Source organism: Gallus gallus, chromosome 2 (assembly GCF_016699485.2).
Source record: "Gallus gallus isolate bGalGal1 chromosome 2, bGalGal1.mat.broiler.GRCg7b, whole genome shotgun sequence".
NCBI classification, from domain to species: domain Eukaryota; kingdom Metazoa; phylum Chordata; class Aves; order Galliformes; family Phasianidae; genus Gallus; species Gallus gallus.
In genome coordinates, this window is record NC_052533.1 from 145,164,303 (window position 1) to 145,183,057 (window position 18,755).

The following is an 18,755-nucleotide window of genomic DNA, read 5'->3' on the forward strand; positions in this document are numbered from 1 at the left end:
GCCCCATCCCTGAAGGTGTTCAAGGCCAGATTAAATGTGGCCCTGTGGAGCCTGCTCTGGTGGGTGGCAACTCTGACTGTGGCAGGGGGGTTGGCACTCATTGATCTTTAAACTCGCTTCCAACCCTGCCATTCTATGACTCTATGACCCATGATCAACCAACTCAAACCCTTCCAGACATCCCTGATTTGTTGGGTTTCTCTTGTGCTCCTCTGCATGGAGTGGCACCGGCCAAGTGCAGGGGAGAGTTGAGGTCTGGCCTCTAAAGGGGTGCACATTTTTCAGTGATGGAGGGAGAGGAGGAATGCTGGCTGGTAGAAGACAGCATGTATGGGCAGGACTGTGGGTGGGTGTTCTTCCAGCACACACACTTGTGTTCAGAAGTCCCCCTGGCCCTTCTGGTGGGGAAGCAAGGGAGCAATTAGGCTGATTGAAAGCCCAGTTGCTCATTGCACAACCCTGGAGGCAGTGCCCCTTGCAGCTGCCTGGTTCAAAGCAGGTGGAGAGATAACAATCGGCCTCGCACAGTGCTTGGGGAGCACTGGGGTGAACCAAGGACATCTTCTGCTGCGCTGCCCCAGTGTGATCTGACCTGCGATTCTCCATTATTGCAAGCTGGAATCTCACCAAAAAGTCTCCCTGAGCCTACAGAAGTGCAAGGGAAGCTTCCTCTGCTCTCCCCTGCTTACCCCACCTGACCCTCTGTAGTTAATTACTCAGGAGCTCACACAATTGGCCTTACTTACTGGTCTCTTCTTGTAAGCTTCTGCTTCTTGGTCTCAGCAGAGCTCCAGCTTTTGCCTTCTTGCCTTGGTCATGGGAGGCGGAGTGGGAAACCCCACTGGTATCATGAGCAAAGCCTGGTTTCATGAACAAAGCTTAGTTTCATTTCTCATGGGTGGTCCCCGATTGTAATGAAGCACTGAGCAGATCTCACATGGGTGAAATGTGTGTAATATCTCCCCTTTGTAGGACATACTGCTTAGGTTGTTCCTTTATCTGCTGTTGTCTTCAGCCCTGTAGGAATGCGATGGTGTTGGGAGCTTTTGTGATTATAATCAGTCACCTGATTCAAAGTCCTGGGGTCGAAAGATGGACAAATGGACCCTGCATCATTAAGTTTAATGTTGAACCATCAATGTAGCAGGGTTAGCGTAAGGAAAACTGATTACACTCTTGAATTTAAGTAATGCCAGCACTTACCCTGCAGAAATCTTGTGGCATCTTCCCATGCACCAATCTGCTGGCCTGTCCTCTCTGCCCTAGCCCAGCCTAACCCAGTCAGTTGAATATTTTCCCTTCAAAGGCCTTTGCAGAGCACAGCACTCATTGGAGAGGGTCAAAACTATTCCCAGATGTGTTGGTTCTGATGAGCTGTGTTGATTCCCCAGATCCGAACTATCAGGAAGCTCAGCTGATAGATTACAGTGATTGGTTCTTCAGAGAATTCTGGCTATATGGGCCCATCCTGCAGTAAACATTATGAGTTCTGGCCATTTCAGCCTTACCCCTCTCCCACACAAGGGAACATATTTTCCCATAGAAAACACATTCCAGTTCCTGCAGAAAGGCCGAGGTATCAGAGTGCCCTATATCTTGCCTGGCTCAGTTGTCTCAGCAGTTTACATTTGTTATGCTGGTCCTGAACTTGGAGAGGAGTTGGGCTGGACCACAGCTGACCCCAGGGCATTAATGTGGTTTGGGATAAAATTCACACTGCAGAGGTCATACTCCCATCCTGAACTTGGATGGGACAAAACAGCCCTGTTCTTCAAGTCTTCCAAAAGCTGGGAGACCACATCCTCCCTGCAAAAGTCCACCTCTTGCCAACAAGACAAAACACTTCCTGCCCAAATATCCAGCCTGTCTCCTTGCTGGTGTGCTGACCAGTCCACCCAGTAGGTACACCAGTCCACTTCATAGGTAGACTGAGGTCAACTTGCTGCCCTGAGACCTCAGTTGCAATGGCTGCTCTCCACCCAGTACTTAGCTGTCCTTCTGGCCTATAATAGGAGAAACAGCAAGGAAGGGCAAAGCAACTCCAGCCACAGTCCCCACCCAGGTTCCTAACCCAGGCATCCCAGTTGTATTCATACTGGTGGATAATAATTATTTAGGAGCTGGTTCCTCCCACTGGTGTTTCATGCTAGAGCTGAGAGGGGCCAGTTACACTTGATCCAGGTATTTCTGCTACAAGAGCTGCCCACTGCACAGATGAACTCAAGAACAAGTAGGGTTTTGATTTAGTAGCCGTGGCCCTTTGGGGTCTCAGCCAGTGTACTCAGCTCATCAGATTGACCAGCAGCATCCTACAGCCATGCCATGGGGCAAACTCTTTCTACATGGGACAAAGGCATCACTGAACCTTACAACATCTACAGCAAAATCATTTGTCCAACTTCATCAGTTGAGACATGCTAAACACAGGATAAGGGTGTGCACTGAGACATGCCAGACATTGGATAAGGGTGTGCATGTGGGCTTTGCTTATGCCAATTATTTGATGACGGTGGATATCTAAAAACTGTGACACACTTTGGCAACTGAGGGATGCAATTAGCTTCTTTCAGCTTAGGCAAGTCTGCTGCTCCAGGGTCTCCTCATTGCCAGAGCTTCCTCTGCAGAAGTCTTGCTTGGACTGAAGGAGATGGGATAGTTGGACTCCCTGGTAAGGCTGCCACCTCCTAACCCTGCTGTGGTGGGATACTGAGATCACAATGTCTATCTGAGGCTGCCTGGCTTGGTTGTCAACACAGAAGAACAGCATAACATCTTGCTAAGTGAGGTTTGAAGATGGACCATGCAGTCACAGTCCTGGATGGGAAAAAGATTAGCCCAGGGGACTCCAGTGTGCCCTCCCTGTGCACCTCTCCATTAACCCTTGTCTCTGCCTCCTCCCATTTCGCTGCCTTCCCCGTTAGCAGCACTGCAGCACACAGGGATGTACAAAAGAGTGAACACTTTTTATTTCGCCGCTGCTGGAGTGAAACCACTGTAATTTCATAAAACTCAAAAAAAAAAAAAAAAAGAAAAAAAAAAGAAAAAAGTGATTACTAAAAGGCATACATTTTTTTTTTCCTTTTTACACGAGACATAAGTAAACAGACATGTTTCTTTTTAAAAAGGTTATAAAGTGTCACGATCCTATACCTCACCTGCATATTCAAAGTGATGCTGTCTGATACAAAAAGCAATGGGTATAATAACTTAAGCTATGGCTCAGACCAAAAAAAAAAGTCATCTGGGCTTAATCTACATTCTACTATGATTGCCCACAGAGTTAAAAAGGAAAATATGCAGCTCTTTGTTGCACAGAAAGAAACAGCTGGGAAGTTGAGAGTTCATCTGGAGATCATCGTCTGAAGGGAAGCTGAGTGGGGAGAAACGTCTGCCTTCCCATCAATGTCTGATAGTGTCTGTGAGGGGGACTGCAGCCCCCCCATGACCCCCATCATGCAAAGAAATTGACTGTGTTTCTCTCCCACCAGACAGCATCCCATCCAAACCCATCCACCAAACCCTGCCTACCCAACCTGATGGAAGCAAACGAGATATAAGACCCTGGAAACTGCATGGAAGTCACGAATCTCCCTGTGCACTTCCCCACTGGGACTAGTAACAAAAAGAAACAAACTCAAGAAAAACAACATAAAATAAATTGACTCGTTCTGTTGTAGACAATCGCTTTGCATCCTCGGAAAATCTGTTGCTCATAAACATCCTCATCTGAAGCTCTCAGCTCAAGCACCACAGTGTCAGCCTTACTACAAGACCCATAATAAATATCTGCAAATGCAAAGTCTGCCACCAGACTTTTCTTAAATAAAGGATTTGTGATGGCCGTGGTGTTCTCCTTTCAACCACTGCTCCCACCGTGCATTCCATCATCAGACCGGCAAACATGGAGAACACGAGGGGCATGCAAAACCAAAATGCAGAGAGGCACACCTGTAACACCACAAGAGGACACGATCACAAATTGCTGCTCAGATTTATCCCCCATGTGATGTTCAGCCATGACTTACTGATGGAATGATGGAGGGTTTCCATGGAAGAGGGGAAGGAGATGGATAGGGGTAGGAGGGATGAAACCCAGTTTGTGCCTTTGCTTCTGAGGGTAAGGGCAGGATTAGGTGGTTTGTTCACAGCCAAAGCCATGGAGGTGTTCATTCTCTATGACTTCTGCAAGACCTGATGAAGACAACTGGAGCCATGACAAAACAGGCAAATGTAGCAGATTTTTTACATCTCTTCTTTCAACACGTTCTGGCATCTGAGATGAAACAGGAATTAGAATAAAGAAGAGACTGCACAATCAGCCGAGCTATAAGCCCTTGGTCACTCAGGACATGCTCATGTGCTCTGCATCTACTAAGCTCCAGCCTTCCCTATTACCATCTCAAGACTTACATCAAGGAATTGGCTTGAGATTTCTAACCCAGTTGGGATACTCTTCATTTCCCCACCCTGTTGTGTTTCTGTAACTGACCATAGGCTGAAATGTTGAGGGACTGCTACTTCGGAGGAAGGAGCCCAAGTCTCTATTAAAAAAAATTCCAAATATTTGGCAGTCCAACACAGAGAAACCTCAGAGAGAGTTAAAACCCTCTGTGCAAGGTTGGCAGCTCCTGAGCTGCTGAGGTGACCTGTCCACAGAGCAGCACGTGGGAGGTGACAGAAAGTTCCATGACAGGAGGAAACATCCACTAGAGAAAAAAATAAAAAATAAAAAAATAAAAAATAAAAAAAAGGAAAAGAAATAGGGCAATTAAAGCAGCATGGTTTCTTCTGCAGTGACTCACAAAACTGAAGGACATCAAGACACTGCTCTGCTAGCCAGAGGTGCTCAAGATTTGGCCACATGGATTTTTCCAGGTCAAGGACTGCTCTTACACGAGGAGTTCCCTATTTTTAAGGTGGTTGGGTTGATGCTACATGAAGTGAAGAAGCACTGCAAAGCCCGTCCCATAGTGACCCCCAAACAAGCTTAGACATACAACATTTCTCTGTTTGTCAGGGCAGAAATACCTCTATGGTGGTTCCCATCACTTCATCCTAAACCCTCCATAGGTCTCTAAGAGGAATTGGGGTTGTCTCAGTCACAATGCCAAGCCACTTCCCAAAACCCGTGGGGACGAAGCAGCAGCCACAGCACCTATTTTAGCAGCAGGGCATGATAGGGAAGGAAGGGGAGGATGGCCCACCCCAAGAGATTGCTTTAATACAGGATCAGGCCTTTTGATCAGCTCAATTGATCACTTTTCCCCACAGAGCAGACCCTACAGCCATCACTGCCTTCCCCATGAAACATGGGAATCAACAGCGTGAAATGGGGCAGCGGAAACTCAAGGGATCTTGGGCAGCCCCACTATGCAGGGCTTGGTGTAACAGCTTGGTATAACAGGTCCACCTTGCTTGGTACCATCAATTTCCCCTGATGTGGTCATACCTGCTGTACAGTGGGTCTAGCTCTTTGGAAAGGGTTCCAAGCTCATCCTCAGCGCAACTTCCTCAACATTTACCCCAAGAAATGAGCCCTTCGAACTGTTTCTGGATAGTCTGCATTTCAGAAGGCACACAAAGCTCTGGAGACACCCAACACAGGGCACTGAAGGCATCTCAAGTTGGGCAGCCCCCAACCACAGATGCTGGGTGACTACCTCACCTTGCCCAAACATCTGTGACTCTGCAGCTGATGGGTGAGTGACAGTGAGCCCATAGGATATACGGGACATTACTTGGGCCACATGAATGTCGTGGTGATAGTGCTGGGGATCAGTCCGGAGGGCTGAAAGTCACCTCCTGGGCTCTACAGGGCAGCAATGGGAGAAATAAAGGCCAGAGGACGTGCGGAAGACAAAAACAGTTTTTTTTTTTCTTTTTTCCTTTAATTAGCAAATTTCTTCTTACCCTCATCAAAAGAAAAACCACACCTGTGCCCCCTACGTGCCCACTGCTCCCGCTGCTGCAAGCATTCAAAGGCAGAAAGTTGAGAGATGTTTCCCGTCCTGGCTCAGGGGCAGCTCTGTATCCACCCCATGGCACATACCGGTGAGGTTCTGGGGTGCCAGCTGTCACGTACATTGCAGATGCCAACAGAAAGGGACCAAAGGCAGGTGCAAAATTTGGTGATGTGCTCTTTCCAGGAGCACCCAAAATCCCCCAGGAAAGCTGCACCCAGCTCCTTGGCCAGGAAACATAGTGATGGAGGATGTGGACATGCCCCAAAATGCACTTTGTGTTCACTGGGCATCAGAGCCAGAACTTGGGTTTGCGCCGTGGCTTGGGGATGCAATGGCAAAGATGCTGAGCATGAGCTCAGTCCCACTGCATCACTGCAAGCTCAGCAGAGGGGACATGGTGGGAGAGAAACCATCACTCCGTGCATTGAGTTTGGAAGCCATAAATAAGAGCATCCAGCACTTGGCAGGACCCAGTGTTGACCCTGCACCCCTGAAAGCTGGGTACCTCAAAGCCCTGCCATCATCCCCAAATTTTCTGATGCCGTTGCTGTACACCTGCAGGGCCTGGAGGGGCAGTGAGCCCCCTGCAAACCCCATGGGGAGATGGTGATGGAAAGGGGGCAGGAGAAAGGGGACAGCGCTGGGGGACACTTAGCTCAGCCGTTCCCACAGCCACCATGCTATGAACCCCTTTCCTCTCCTTGCCATCACCATCCACCTCCCCAGGAGGTCACTGAGCCATCCCCACCTCCATACCCTGGAGGGCTGCAGCCCTTTCTGGGGGCAAAGAGGTGGGAAAGGGTTTTTTTCTGTGGGTACCCCAGCTTTCCTGCTCCCCACCTCTCCATGGCTGGCACAGCCCTACCTCCATCACCCCCATAACAAGTGCCCCTGTGCGCACTCTCCTTGTGCCGGACTTGATCTCAGTGCAACAGGAAGGGAAGGGGAAGAGGAAGAGGAGAAGGAAGGCGACAAAAAGAACCGGCACATGAACTCACTGCCTGCTAATGTCAAGAGTCAAAGGGCAGCACTGCCTTCCCTCTTTGGGGCTGCAGCTGGACTGAGCATCCTTTCCTGGGGATTCAGCAAGGCAAGTGCGCTCCAGGTGCCGGGACACATTGGCGGTGCTCCGTGTCCCCCCCCGTCTCCCCAGCCCCCAGCAGTGGGGTCCACGAACGGGGCAGTGCGTGGGGGTGCACGGGGCTGGGAAGAGACAGGGGAGATATGTGCGAGTGCCCGGGTGTCTGTGTGCACAAATTTTGGCAAGAGGTCATTGAGGTTACATGATGCAGCATTTGTTCTTGTGGTTATGAGGGTCCTTAAACCGGAGTCTCTGCTTTGGTCGGTATTTCTCCAAGTATGTCAGCTGCTTGCTGTTGATGGCTCCTCTGCGCTTCCTGCAAGGAATGATAACAGAAGGGTTGGTGCAGGCAGCAACACAGTAGGAGAACACCAACCCAAACCCACCCATCGTGGTGCAAAAAATCCCCTGCTTGGAACAAATAACAGATTTTGGAGGCTGAAGCTGTATGCATCCTCCAAAGATTGTGATGGACATTAAGTCTTTTACAGCTTTGATATGCTATTCCCTTGGAGCAGGGCTGCTTTCTCCCCACCTTACAGTGTCCCTCTTTGAACATCTTCAGGAGCTGCCGGGATATGGCTTTGGGCAACCTGCTCTGGGTGTCCCTGCTTGAGCAGGGGCTGGACTAGATGGACCCAGGAGTCCCCTCCAACCCCAACCAAACCACTCTGTGATTCTGCCCCTGTGCTGAAACGCTGCTAGCCAGGGCACTTACTGTCTGATGAACTGGATGGCGTCTTCATACTTCATCCCACTCTCAATCAAAGCCAGGGCAACGAGGACGGGAGCACTGAAAGGCAACAGCAGCAATGTTCAACTCCAAACCATGCAGCCTCCAATCTGGGCGCTAACATTCCATCCCATGTTGGGGACCACAAGGCCGTTGGGTAGACACCAGCACTAGGATTTAATTTTGTTATTTCTTGAGATTAGGCTGCAAGTGTGGCCCCAAAGAGTGGCTGATCCCACAGGTAAAACCCACAGGATGGGGCTGGTAGCTGTGCTTTAATGAGCGGAAGTATTCTGGAGGCAAATTGTACAAACAGATACAAATATCCATGCAAAACACAGCCCTGACCTGCTGCAAGGGGAAGCAGCAGCTCATGGTTTCAGTGAGAGGACTGCAATAAGATTACAAAAGCAAATGCACTACTAGGCACTGAGCACTGCTGGTATACCCCCTGGTACCCAGAATTTAGCAAGTACGCGCTCAGAGAGCAGCACAACAATGCCTATTCCCACTAACATCCTCACTGCTGCAAAACCCTGCTAAAAGGGGGAGGGGAAACAAGTAGGTGTTTCCCACTTTGAGACTGTGACTCACCGCCCCAATCCGGCCACACAGTGCACGGCCACGCAGCAGCCGGGGTCTTCGCAGAACTTTGTCTTCAGTAAGTTGAGCCAATCTTCCACTATCTTGCTGGGAGGTGGTGCTCCATCATCAAATGGCCAATCCTGAAGGGATGGGAGAGGGATGAGAAGAGAGAGAAACACTGTCAGATCCCATGCTGAAAACTATACGGGACTGCTTTTATCCTGAGGTGATGCCTTTTGGTGGGTGCATGTTCTTGGAACTGAGGTCACGGTGTAGCAAGGTGAGAACAAATCCTTTGGCTCAGGGCTTGGATTGAATGATGCCAGGTCCATGATCTTCCTGTCTCCTAGGAAGAGGCTTATCCTTTACAGGTACCTCCATGATCTCCAACATGGTCCTGTCCCCATGTCCTCTTGCCTTTACAGGCCATTGTCTGCTTCCTCCAAACTCATTTGGGGTTTCATTCCAACACACTTGGGTTTGGCAGTGGCCATTTGGATGGCTGTGCTCAGCTTTGGGTAGCCACAAGTCCTATCCTTCCTCTCATTAACTCCCACGTAAATCCAGTGCCAGGAGAACAAAGCCACTTTGCAGGGGAGAAAAGCATCCCCCTCCTCCTCTGCAGTGTTTTGAGGAAGGAACAGTATGTCCCCTCCCTATGGGCACCATCAGGCAGCTGACATTGCACATTTCTCCCATTATGGGGATTTCTCTTCCAAAATGGGGGATTTGGCAGGAGGAATGTGGCATGTGAGACAACGATGGGCAGGAGAGCGTAACTGGGATGAGATGCAGTAAAATCTGACAGGTGAGAAGCACAGGGCCAGAATCCTCGTGGCTACAGGCTGAGTCACCGAGCTGCTGTGTTAGAGTCATCCTTGGTGTAAGATGGCAAAAAAAAAAGCCACTAAGCTTCACTTCACTTTGGGATTTGAACAAGTGATGCAATGTCCATCAGGATTTGAGAGGAAATGAGCATGCTGGGCTTCAGGGCATTTTAATGGTTGAGCCAAGGAGGATGTCCGGGATAGGACCAGTTTGACCCTATTCCTCAATGAAAAGGTCAGGATACCTAGTCTATATGTGAGAGGATGACAGTTGGGTAGGTTTATCTTAGTGGTCTTTTCCAATCTTAATGATTCTATATATATGGATATATTTGGTACAGAATGTAGAGATGTCTCTCTATATCTGCACAGATATATCTATCCACAGATAAATATGATATAGATATCTCTCTACTGAAAATACATAGAGATATCCATATGCTATATGTTATCATAGATCTAAGATGTGGGCATCTTTCTATAGAGGATATATCTTACACAGACAGGTAACTATATCCCACATATAGGATGTATAGGTAGGACGCAGTTTCTGTGCAGACTGAATTCTGCCTTTTACCCTATTTCTGTCTGAAGTCCTCCAGGCTGAGTTTCTGTATCTAAGACACGTATCATAGAATCATAGAATTGTTAAGACTGGAAAGGACCACTAACATCATCTAGTTCAACTGTCAACCCATCACCATGCCCACTAAATCATGTCCCTCAGTGCCACATCTACCCTTTCCTTGAAAACCTCCAGGGATGGTGACTCCACCACCTCCCTGGGCAGCCTGTTCCTGTTTTCCTAATATCCAACTTGGTCTTGCTCTCTATATAAGGTATGTCTTTCATCTAGGACTTATCTATATTGATGGTTAGACTAGATGATCTTAGAGGTTCTTTCCAACCTGAATGATTCTATGACATCTATGATATTCATAACATCCAGAATAGGTCTCATATAAAGAGAACTCTCAACCATCCCACACCAGGCAGTTCCCCAAGTGCTCCCAGCACTGCCACACTCCCCAGACCCTTCCTGAAAACTGCCTTTTTCAGCAGCAGAAAGGCTGGAGCCCACCAGAAGCATGCCTTCCCCATGCAGGGACTTCTCCAAAAGCTTGCTGCCTTCATCCAATTACTCACCGTCTACCCTGCGGGGCTCTCAGCTCACCTAGCACCGACTGTGCCAATTCCCCAGCACGGCAATCACACCTGACATCATCTCCAATTATTTATCACCTGAGATAAAGACCAAACTGTGCCAGCTCAGCATCCTTGCTTTTTTTTTTTTCCCTCCTCACTGCTCTCTCCCTTTGATTCCCCAAAGCCGCCTGCTTTTTTAATACCCCTTAGATAAGATAACGCTGAAGGCAACAGGAACGATGGATATCTTCCATGTGGGATCAAGGGCTCTCATTCCCTGGGTGCTTCCAAGCCCCAGCGCAGGGCAGCACAGGCAGCTGCGGGCTCAGCTGCATGAGTCACAGTTTCGAGTGCGTGGGCAATGCTTTCTTTTTTTAAAGCACCAGCCCAATTTCAGCCTGACGCCGGGAAGCAGGGAGTTTGACTGCCTGCCTCTGCCCGAGGCCAAAGCTGGCTTTCAAACCCTGCCTTCAAGCTCCCGGGCAAGCATGAGCGACGCTGAACAAGGGATGCTAAGCAGACCCCAGGGATGGTGTTTGTTGCTCAGTTTTGCCCCAGCTTTGGGAAGCATGTGCTGCATGCTGGTTCAGAGCAAGCTGAATTTCTCCTCCTATTTGTAGCTTTTCCCCTCTGTCAACCAAGGAAAGCCTGTGATATTTCATTTATTTTGGAAAGAATTCCCTACTTGTTAAAACACTCCCTTTGCTGGCTGCGTGGGAAGGTTTGCTACAGGAATCCTATTTGAGCAACAGTAGCTAAGTGGGAAGCTCTGGCTGCACGGCAGGGAGCCTGCAGCTCAGACAACACAAAAATCCTCCAAAAGCTTCTGCAGTGCCGTGGAAAGGCCTCAACTGCCCCAAATCCACATACATCTCCTGTCTGTCCTGGACAGAGAACAGCCACTTCCAGCTTTCCCAGCAGGAGCCTGGTTATCTTTAAGTCCCTCTGATCGAATCACGTGGGTGCTTGGAAATGAAGCAGAGATGCTGCTCACACCATGACAAGAATGTGCTGACTGAGCAGCCTTCTGTCTCATGAGGGATTGCGTAGCAGAGAGGTGTCAGGACTTTGATACAATCCCCAGTTTTTCCTCTCCGTGCCCTAAAACCCATTTGAGCCAAACTGTCCATAAAACATCCATTTGGGGATGTGCAAGAAGCTGGGTGCTCACCTGGAGCAATACATGATATGATGCATAAAGCATCACATCCCTGTGCCGCCCTCCAAGAATGTGGGGGCTCCAAGCTCTTCTATGCTTCTCCATCATGGAGAAGCATTTCTTTTTGCACCCATGGGATGGGTAGGAGGCATGGACGGGGTGCTGTCCACCTACCATGACAGTGATGCCATCCTTCTCCAGGGGGGTCTTGTCGTAGGTCACTTCGCACACTCGCACAACTGTGGTGGCACCATACTTCTTCAGATCCTGGAGAGGGAAGGAGAGGTCTTAGGATAGGCAGATATGGAAAAATCCCACTGGGCTGTACCCTGGTTATCCTCAACATGGCCAAGCCCTATGTTGACAGGTTGCCCACGGAGGTGGACCTTCCCTGGAGGTGTTAAAGAAAAGGACAGATATGGCACAGAGGGACATGGTTTAGTGGGCATGGTGGTGGTGATGGGTTTACATGTGGACTAGATGATCTTAGTGGTCCTTTCCAACCTTAGTGATTCTATGATTCTATGACCACATGGACCCATACACTCCCAAAAACTGCATCACGCCCAAACCTTGGATGCCCAAGCAAAAATCCCCATCGTCTGCATAGGTTGGGAAGGAAAAATTGCTACCAATTCCCAATGAAACATTAAATCTTAGAGCACCAAACCTCCACACAGGCATGAGCTTTTTTTATCCAGAGCATCAGTGGAATCATTTTATTTTAAAGCCTTGAAGGTATTCAAAAGCACATCATATTCCCCATTTAAGCAGCCAAAGCTTAGAACCATAGAATATCCTGAGTTGGAAGGGACCCATAAAGATTATCAAGTCCAGCTCCGGGATGGAAAAAAAACAGCACCCAGGGGCCCAGTGCCAAGAGCAAAACCAACAGCATGGGGCATGATGCTGAGCTGTAATGGATGTCCCAGAGAAAAATCCCCGAAATGGGGACAATTCCTGCAAAACAACAAATCCTCCAAAGGAGAAATTATTGGGTGTTCAGCGAGGATTCAACTCCCCCTGCAGAAGTGCATGGAGATGAGTGAGCGCTTGGCGCGTTTCCATGAATTCACTGAGCATTTGCTTGAGGCTTCTCTTTGACTGACGAAGGCGTTTTGCTGCTGTACCCCATGAGTTAATTACTTGAACGTGCTGCAGGCACGCTGGGACTTGGGCTGTCTCCAGCTGGGCTTATCACCTGCGGCATGGATTGCCCCTGGATTATGTGCCGGCGTATCAGCCCCGGCCGGGCGCCGAGTGAGATCATCCCTGTGCCTGCTTGTGGTGGGCTGGGGGCTTGGATGATCCCATTGATCCCCTCCCTGCACAAGGCTTCCAAATCACTAAAAATCCCTGTATGCCCAGCCAAAAAAACCTGAAGATCTGGAGGTAAGGTGAATTTTGCCACCAGTGTGGTGTGCAGGAGCACAGGGTGGTTTTCCCCCGTCTCTCTGCTGCAAGACCATGGTGCTTATGCTTTTCTGTGTGTGTCTGTAGAGCTTCCTTGCACTCGGAGGTAGCTTTGGAACTATTTGGGGTGAGAAGTCCTTTACTAACATGCTGGAAGATGCAGGGGAGGCTGCATTTGTGCAGTGCTTTTAGGGAGCTGGTAGGGGATGCAACGGAGTTGACAAAGCCTATACTAAGAGTCCTCCAAATGTCCTGCCCCAAGAAGCAGATGGCAATACAGACCACAGATGGGATGCCAGCAGGGCTGAGGTACCTATAGGATGCTCCATTGCACTGCCCAATGGAACAGGGCCTTCCCATTCCATTCCAATGAACCATTTGCAGCTTAGCTTGTAACCCCCAAATGTGGACCATGATCCCCGCTTCTTACCTCCAAGAAGGTGCTCAGCGTGGCATTGGTGGGGTTGTGGGTGATGAGGAACCTCATGTTTTTGTAGCAGACCTCCACCGGCGCAGGGCGGTTCATCCGGGCCATGGTGGGACAAGAGAAGGATGATGCTGAGGTGATGCTGATGATGGGAAAACCCAAGAAAAAAGTGCTGCAGAGGGGAAAACAAAAACCAACACCCCTCTCTGCACTTAAAAAAAAAAAAAATAACAGAAGAGAATGGAGAACTCAATGTACAAACGTTGTGCAAATAATCCCAGCTCCTGGGAGCGCGCTGGCTTCCTCGACACACCGCAAGCCCCCGGGTTGAAAGCCAAACAGTAATAATAATATTAATGATAATAATAATAATAATAATTACAAAAAAAAAAAAAAGAAAAAAAATCCCTTTGTTGTAGTGTCGGTGTCCTCGGCGTGTGCAATGGCGAGCGGCTGTCGCCTCCGGTGCTGCGCTCTAGAAAGGCCTCTGCATATGGGGATGGTGGTGGCACGGTGGTGGCCCCGTCACGTTACCCCATCGGGGTATGTGGAGTACTTGGGGGTGGCAAGGGGGGCCGGGAGCCTACGGGGCGGCGGCGGCCGGCAGCGGTGCCTGGCTCGGGCAATCCATGCACGGGAGCCTTGAATGGTTAAATCCGAAGGTCGGGATGCCGGGCGAGGCGAGGTGTCCGGGGGCTGCAGAGCTCAAAGCTGCTTCTCAGCACCTCCATAAATCCCGGTGGAAAGCGAGGCTGTAAAGGGAGGAAAAGCAAAACGTAGTGGTCAGGGCAGTTCCAATGAGAATACCTCCAAAGAAAGCCCTGGGATGGTGCCTTGGAACTGCCCTGCACATCCCACTGGATGGGAAGCTGGGATGGGGGCTCCCTCTGAAATCAGAACAGGGATAGGGAGACAAAACTCCATTTCCATCCAAGGGATGACCTACAGCCCTTCACTGCATCCCCAGTGAGCATCCCGAGCCTCAGCACTGACATCCAGATGACACGCAGGGTGGAAGGAAGAGGATGGGGGAGCTGAGGTGGTGAAGCACTGGTGGTCCCGATGTTCCTCTGCCAGCTGGCACGTGTTCACCCTAATCCTTCCGCAGCCATCTGCATTTTTTTTTATGCAATTCAGCCCAGCATTTTCGTAATCACCCAGCAGCACCCAAGGGAAGCTCGCAGGCACCCCATGGGGTGACATGTTGGGGCAGCAACCCAATTCTCACCCATCCTGTCCCTCCAGACCTTACCGGAGCGTCCCAGCAATACTTCCACCGTGCGCAACGAGACGAGCCTGCCCCTAATCAGCCACATGCTCCCGGAGTTACTCGAGCAGCTAATGTCAACCAAATGCATCTCTAATGCTCTTAGGCCACCTAAGCCGCCTGCAAATGAGCTTTTTTCAGGGGAACTAGTGGAGGAGGGGGGTGGCATGCATATGGTTTTGCAGCTCTTCGGGATGGATGCTCCCTTGCTCACTCTGCCTGCTCATCTGCATCCCTACTGTTGCCAGCATATCGCTCCCTATAAAGCACCCTACAACTGGGACATGTCTTTGCCTTCATGATCGTAGAATGGCTAAGGTTGGAAAGGATCTTAAAGATCATCTAGTTCCAAACCCCTTACATGGGCAGGGCTGCCACCCACCAGGTGAGGCTGCCTAGGGCCCCATACAACCTGGTCCTGAATGCCTCCAGGAATGAGGCACACACAGCTTCTCTGCTCAGCCTATTCCAGTGCCTCACTACCGTATGAGTGAAGAATTTCTTCCTAACATCTAACATGAATTTCCCCTCTTCTAGTTTTTAAAACCATTCCCCCTCTCCTTATCACAGTGAGAGTAATGGGAAGAAGAAAGCCACTGGCTTTACCCAGGATGCAGTTCCTGGTACATGCTGACCTCCCACTGCTCACAGATACATCCAAAGGTGGGTATGAACAGCACATTTAGCAATGTCCAGCATTAGATTTTGTTCTGGCCACCAAGATTAACATAGAGGGAATAGAAAAAATAAGATTTCCCCCATGGACACACCTCCACTCAAGAGAGAACAGACAGTGGTGAATGTGATGATGCTGCTAGCCCTGCTTTGTGTTGAGGGAAACCTATCATTTCCCCAGGCTGTCACCTATCAGACTCTTGTTTTGAAGCTCGTCCCCTCCCTGGGTCAGCGGCTGCTTAGTGCCGCGTGGCCGGAGCCTCAAAATAGAACATAAGTACATAAGTAACCCGAGCTGGGAGAATACGCGTCCCCTCGCCTCTCCTCCCATCCATTGCCTGGAAAATTCCCTCTACATTGTTTTACACTGAAAAGGCTCTGATGTAAAGAGAGAAAGAGGGGCTAGGAAGGGAGCTGTGCACTGAGCAGCTCATCACACTTCCCAAGCATCACTTCCAGCCACTCCACCTGCTCTGCCAGGTTTGTTCTGCAAGTGGTACCCAAGGAATGAATAGAAACAGAAAAAGTGAAAAAAACAACAACCAACCAAAGACCAAAACCAGGGAGCAGCTGAAATGGCGTGGGGAAGCTCTCCAATGGAAACATGCCCAAGTTGGCTGTGAAAATTATGGACTTTCCCAATGTTCGTGTGCTAATTGTTTATTATTCACAGCACGTGCCAGCCCTGGCGTTGCCCCGGTGTGCAGCACAGAGCCCAGCCCCATGAGGATGAGTTTAGGGAAAGGAGATTAGAGGGGGATGGGAGCTGGAAAAGGGCACAAACCAAAGGGACTTTGGCACCATGGTCCCACCAAACCTGGTTTTTCTGGGCAAGGGATCATGAAGAAGGTAGAGGCGGGACACGAGGATGGGAATGATGGCATCCGCACCACACTCTATACAGGGTTTGAAAGAGGACTGCTCCATATTACATGGTTTAGTGGGCATGGTAACGATGGGTTGATGGTTGGACTAGATCATCTTAGCAGTCTTTTCCAACCTTAGTGATTCTACGATATTTTCAGAGCCAATTCATTTTTCCAGCCATTCTTCTTAGCTGAGAATTGTCAGCACCATCGGCATCACTTCAATTCTACCAATGTCAATCCCATCTCTTCACTCCCAACTTTTTCTTCCCATAAAAAAAAAGGATCATGCTACTTTGAAGCCAGGAGGAGATGGGATGGAGCCAGCTCTGCTGTTCCTCAAGGTGATCTTCGCCTGAGTGATGCTAAGCCTTGCTCCTTTGTGGAATTCAAAGCCAGACTGGACTCAGAATGATACAGGCTGCAGTGATCGGTGCAGAGCAGCTGGGGCTTCCTGCAAAGCTGTGTTAAAATTGGGCTTGATGACATACTGGAGCCATGGGGGTGAATGGGATGCCTCAAGGGGGTTTTGGAGATTCCCCCACCTCATGTGGCTCACCACCTTCTGCCCAGATCACAGAAGCTGGGATTTTTGCTTGGAACTGGACTTCAGAAGAGCCAGCAACCCATCAAGTGAATGCTTTCCAAGAAAAACTGGCTGGCATTTATCTTCTCCAGCAAGATTTTTCCTTTCTTCTCCATATGCTTTAAGTTAAAAGAGATGAAATCCCCTTCAGGGATGGGAGGCAGCCACAGGTGCCTGCTTAAGGAGAGATGTCAGAAAGTGGAAATTGCCTTAGACTGTATCCTTGCAAGACACATCCGTGCTTTCCTCCCATTGTATCTGCATGGTATTATGGAATCACAGAATCATTTAAGTTGGAAAAGACCAACTACGATCATTTAGTTCAACTATCAACCCATCACTCATGCCCACTAAACCACGTCCCTCAATTCTGCAGCATTTCTCTTGCCTGCAGATGTCCCTTCCTATCTGTGGGTAATGTGGGGAGGATTTTCAGACCAGCAATAAGCCCAAACCATCCTCGTCCAGCTCTCCATGCCTGATCCTCCACGTGGGGTTTTCCAAGCTGGCAGGGAGATTTCACCCTTCTCCAACAAGGTGTGTTTGAAGGAATTATAGAATCATTAAAGTTGGAAAAGACCACTAAGATCATTTAGTCCAACCATCAATTTGCAACGCACAGCAAAAAGCAGCAAGTGCCTCATGCACAGGTTAAAGCCAACCACCAAAACAATGCTGTGGGATGCTGAGCTGCTGTGAGCCCCAACTCTGCACTGTGTGTCAGGAGCTGAAATCTGTTATCCATCATCATCTGACACAAGGTTAGTGCTCCATTGGTGCCCTGAGTATTACATGTGTTTTTATTGCCTTGGGTGTACTAGCTGCCAGCAACGGAGATTCAATGGGAACTGACTGTGTATGAGAAAAGCAAGTACTCATTTCCCACAAGGTCTCATTTCCAGTGGAAGCATTTCAAGTATTTTGGCAACTGCACATCCTGGCAATTCAGCCCAAAGCCCATAAATTCCTAATGGATTTTCAATCACAAATCATCCCTAGCTATACAGGCTGCAATGCTGATTACCATATTAAGTATGGCAGAACAATGCAGACAAGGGTATTTGGGCTAATATTAATAACCTGCCAAGTGAATAAATATCTTTCAGACTGCAGAGCTACAGGGTAGCAGGATGAAGCACGGAGATATAGCTGCACCTAGCTGCAGATGTCCCTGTTCATTGCAGGGGAGTTGGAACTAGACAACCTTTAAGGGTCCCTTCCAACTCAAATGATTCTATGATTCTATAAGCAATAAGCAAGTCTTGGACAAGGATGCGTACTGCTACAGTGCTGGTCTTCCAGGCTCAAACTCATTTGGGTGAAGCCCAGTGAAAGAAATCTAGTGTGGGCAAGTGGAGGAGCTGGGCACTCTGTTCTATCCTCACTGCCACCACCATCCCGCCATACCAGAGCACAGGGAGGGATGAGGACCATCCCCCTGCAATGCACACAACACTGTGACCCCAATATCTGCAGTTTGGCTCTGGTATAGGAAGAGATGTTGCTGGGTTGAAAGAGATTCATTCAGCACTGACAACAAGGGAATGGAGAACAGTCCATCACTGCCATGGTAGCACTTGATGGGGCCATTCTTTCCTAGCGCCCAGCCACTGCACAGCAAGGGACAAGCACTGGAGATATGCCACATGGCCCCAGGCGCCCTCATCCTGCAGCTTAGCTTGACTGACAGCACAACAGAATTTTATTTTGCCTCAGTTTGAGCTGAAAACTTCATCTTTGCATGCATACGTGGGCTTCAGCTTGTCTGGATGGATGAAGCAGCCTTTCCAACCCCCCAAATCTCCATGCATTCTGGAGGTTCTGTGTTCTTAAGCCACTGCAATTTGTTGTTTGGGTTACCTACCATGATACACTGCCAAGTGTGAGAGTCCTGCAAGCATGCGATGACCACGGCTGGATCCTGGTGCACACCAAGGTGCAGGGAAGAGCCCTATGCTGCCTTCTGTGCTAAAAACCTAAGGATGGGTGGCCTGGAGAGCTCAGACACAAAAAAGTGCCTTGGTTTA

General features: G+C 49.2%; 1 protein-coding gene across 5 annotated transcripts in view; it reads right to left on the reverse strand.

The window, feature by feature from the left end:
• Positions 1–2,944: 2,944 nt before the first annotated feature.
• Positions 2,945–18,755, reverse strand: part of PTP4A3 (protein tyrosine phosphatase 4A3) — a 45,074-nt gene continuing 29,263 nt past the window's right edge. For all 5 annotated transcript variants that reach the window (XM_040690833.2, XM_004940067.5, XM_040690825.2 and 2 more), the window contains 5 exons: positions 13,338–14,086; positions 11,669–11,761; positions 8,372–8,502; positions 7,763–7,837; positions 2,945–7,360 (listed from right to left, as the gene is read on the reverse strand). In XM_040690833.2, coding sequence (XP_040546767.1) covers positions 7,243–7,360; positions 7,763–7,837; positions 8,372–8,502; positions 11,669–11,761; positions 13,338–13,442 — 522 coding nt within the window. In that variant the 5' untranslated portion in view covers positions 13,443–14,086 and the 3' untranslated portion in view covers positions 2,945–7,242. The remainder of the gene's footprint in view (positions 7,361–7,762; positions 7,838–8,371; positions 8,503–11,668; positions 11,762–13,337; positions 14,087–18,755) is intronic.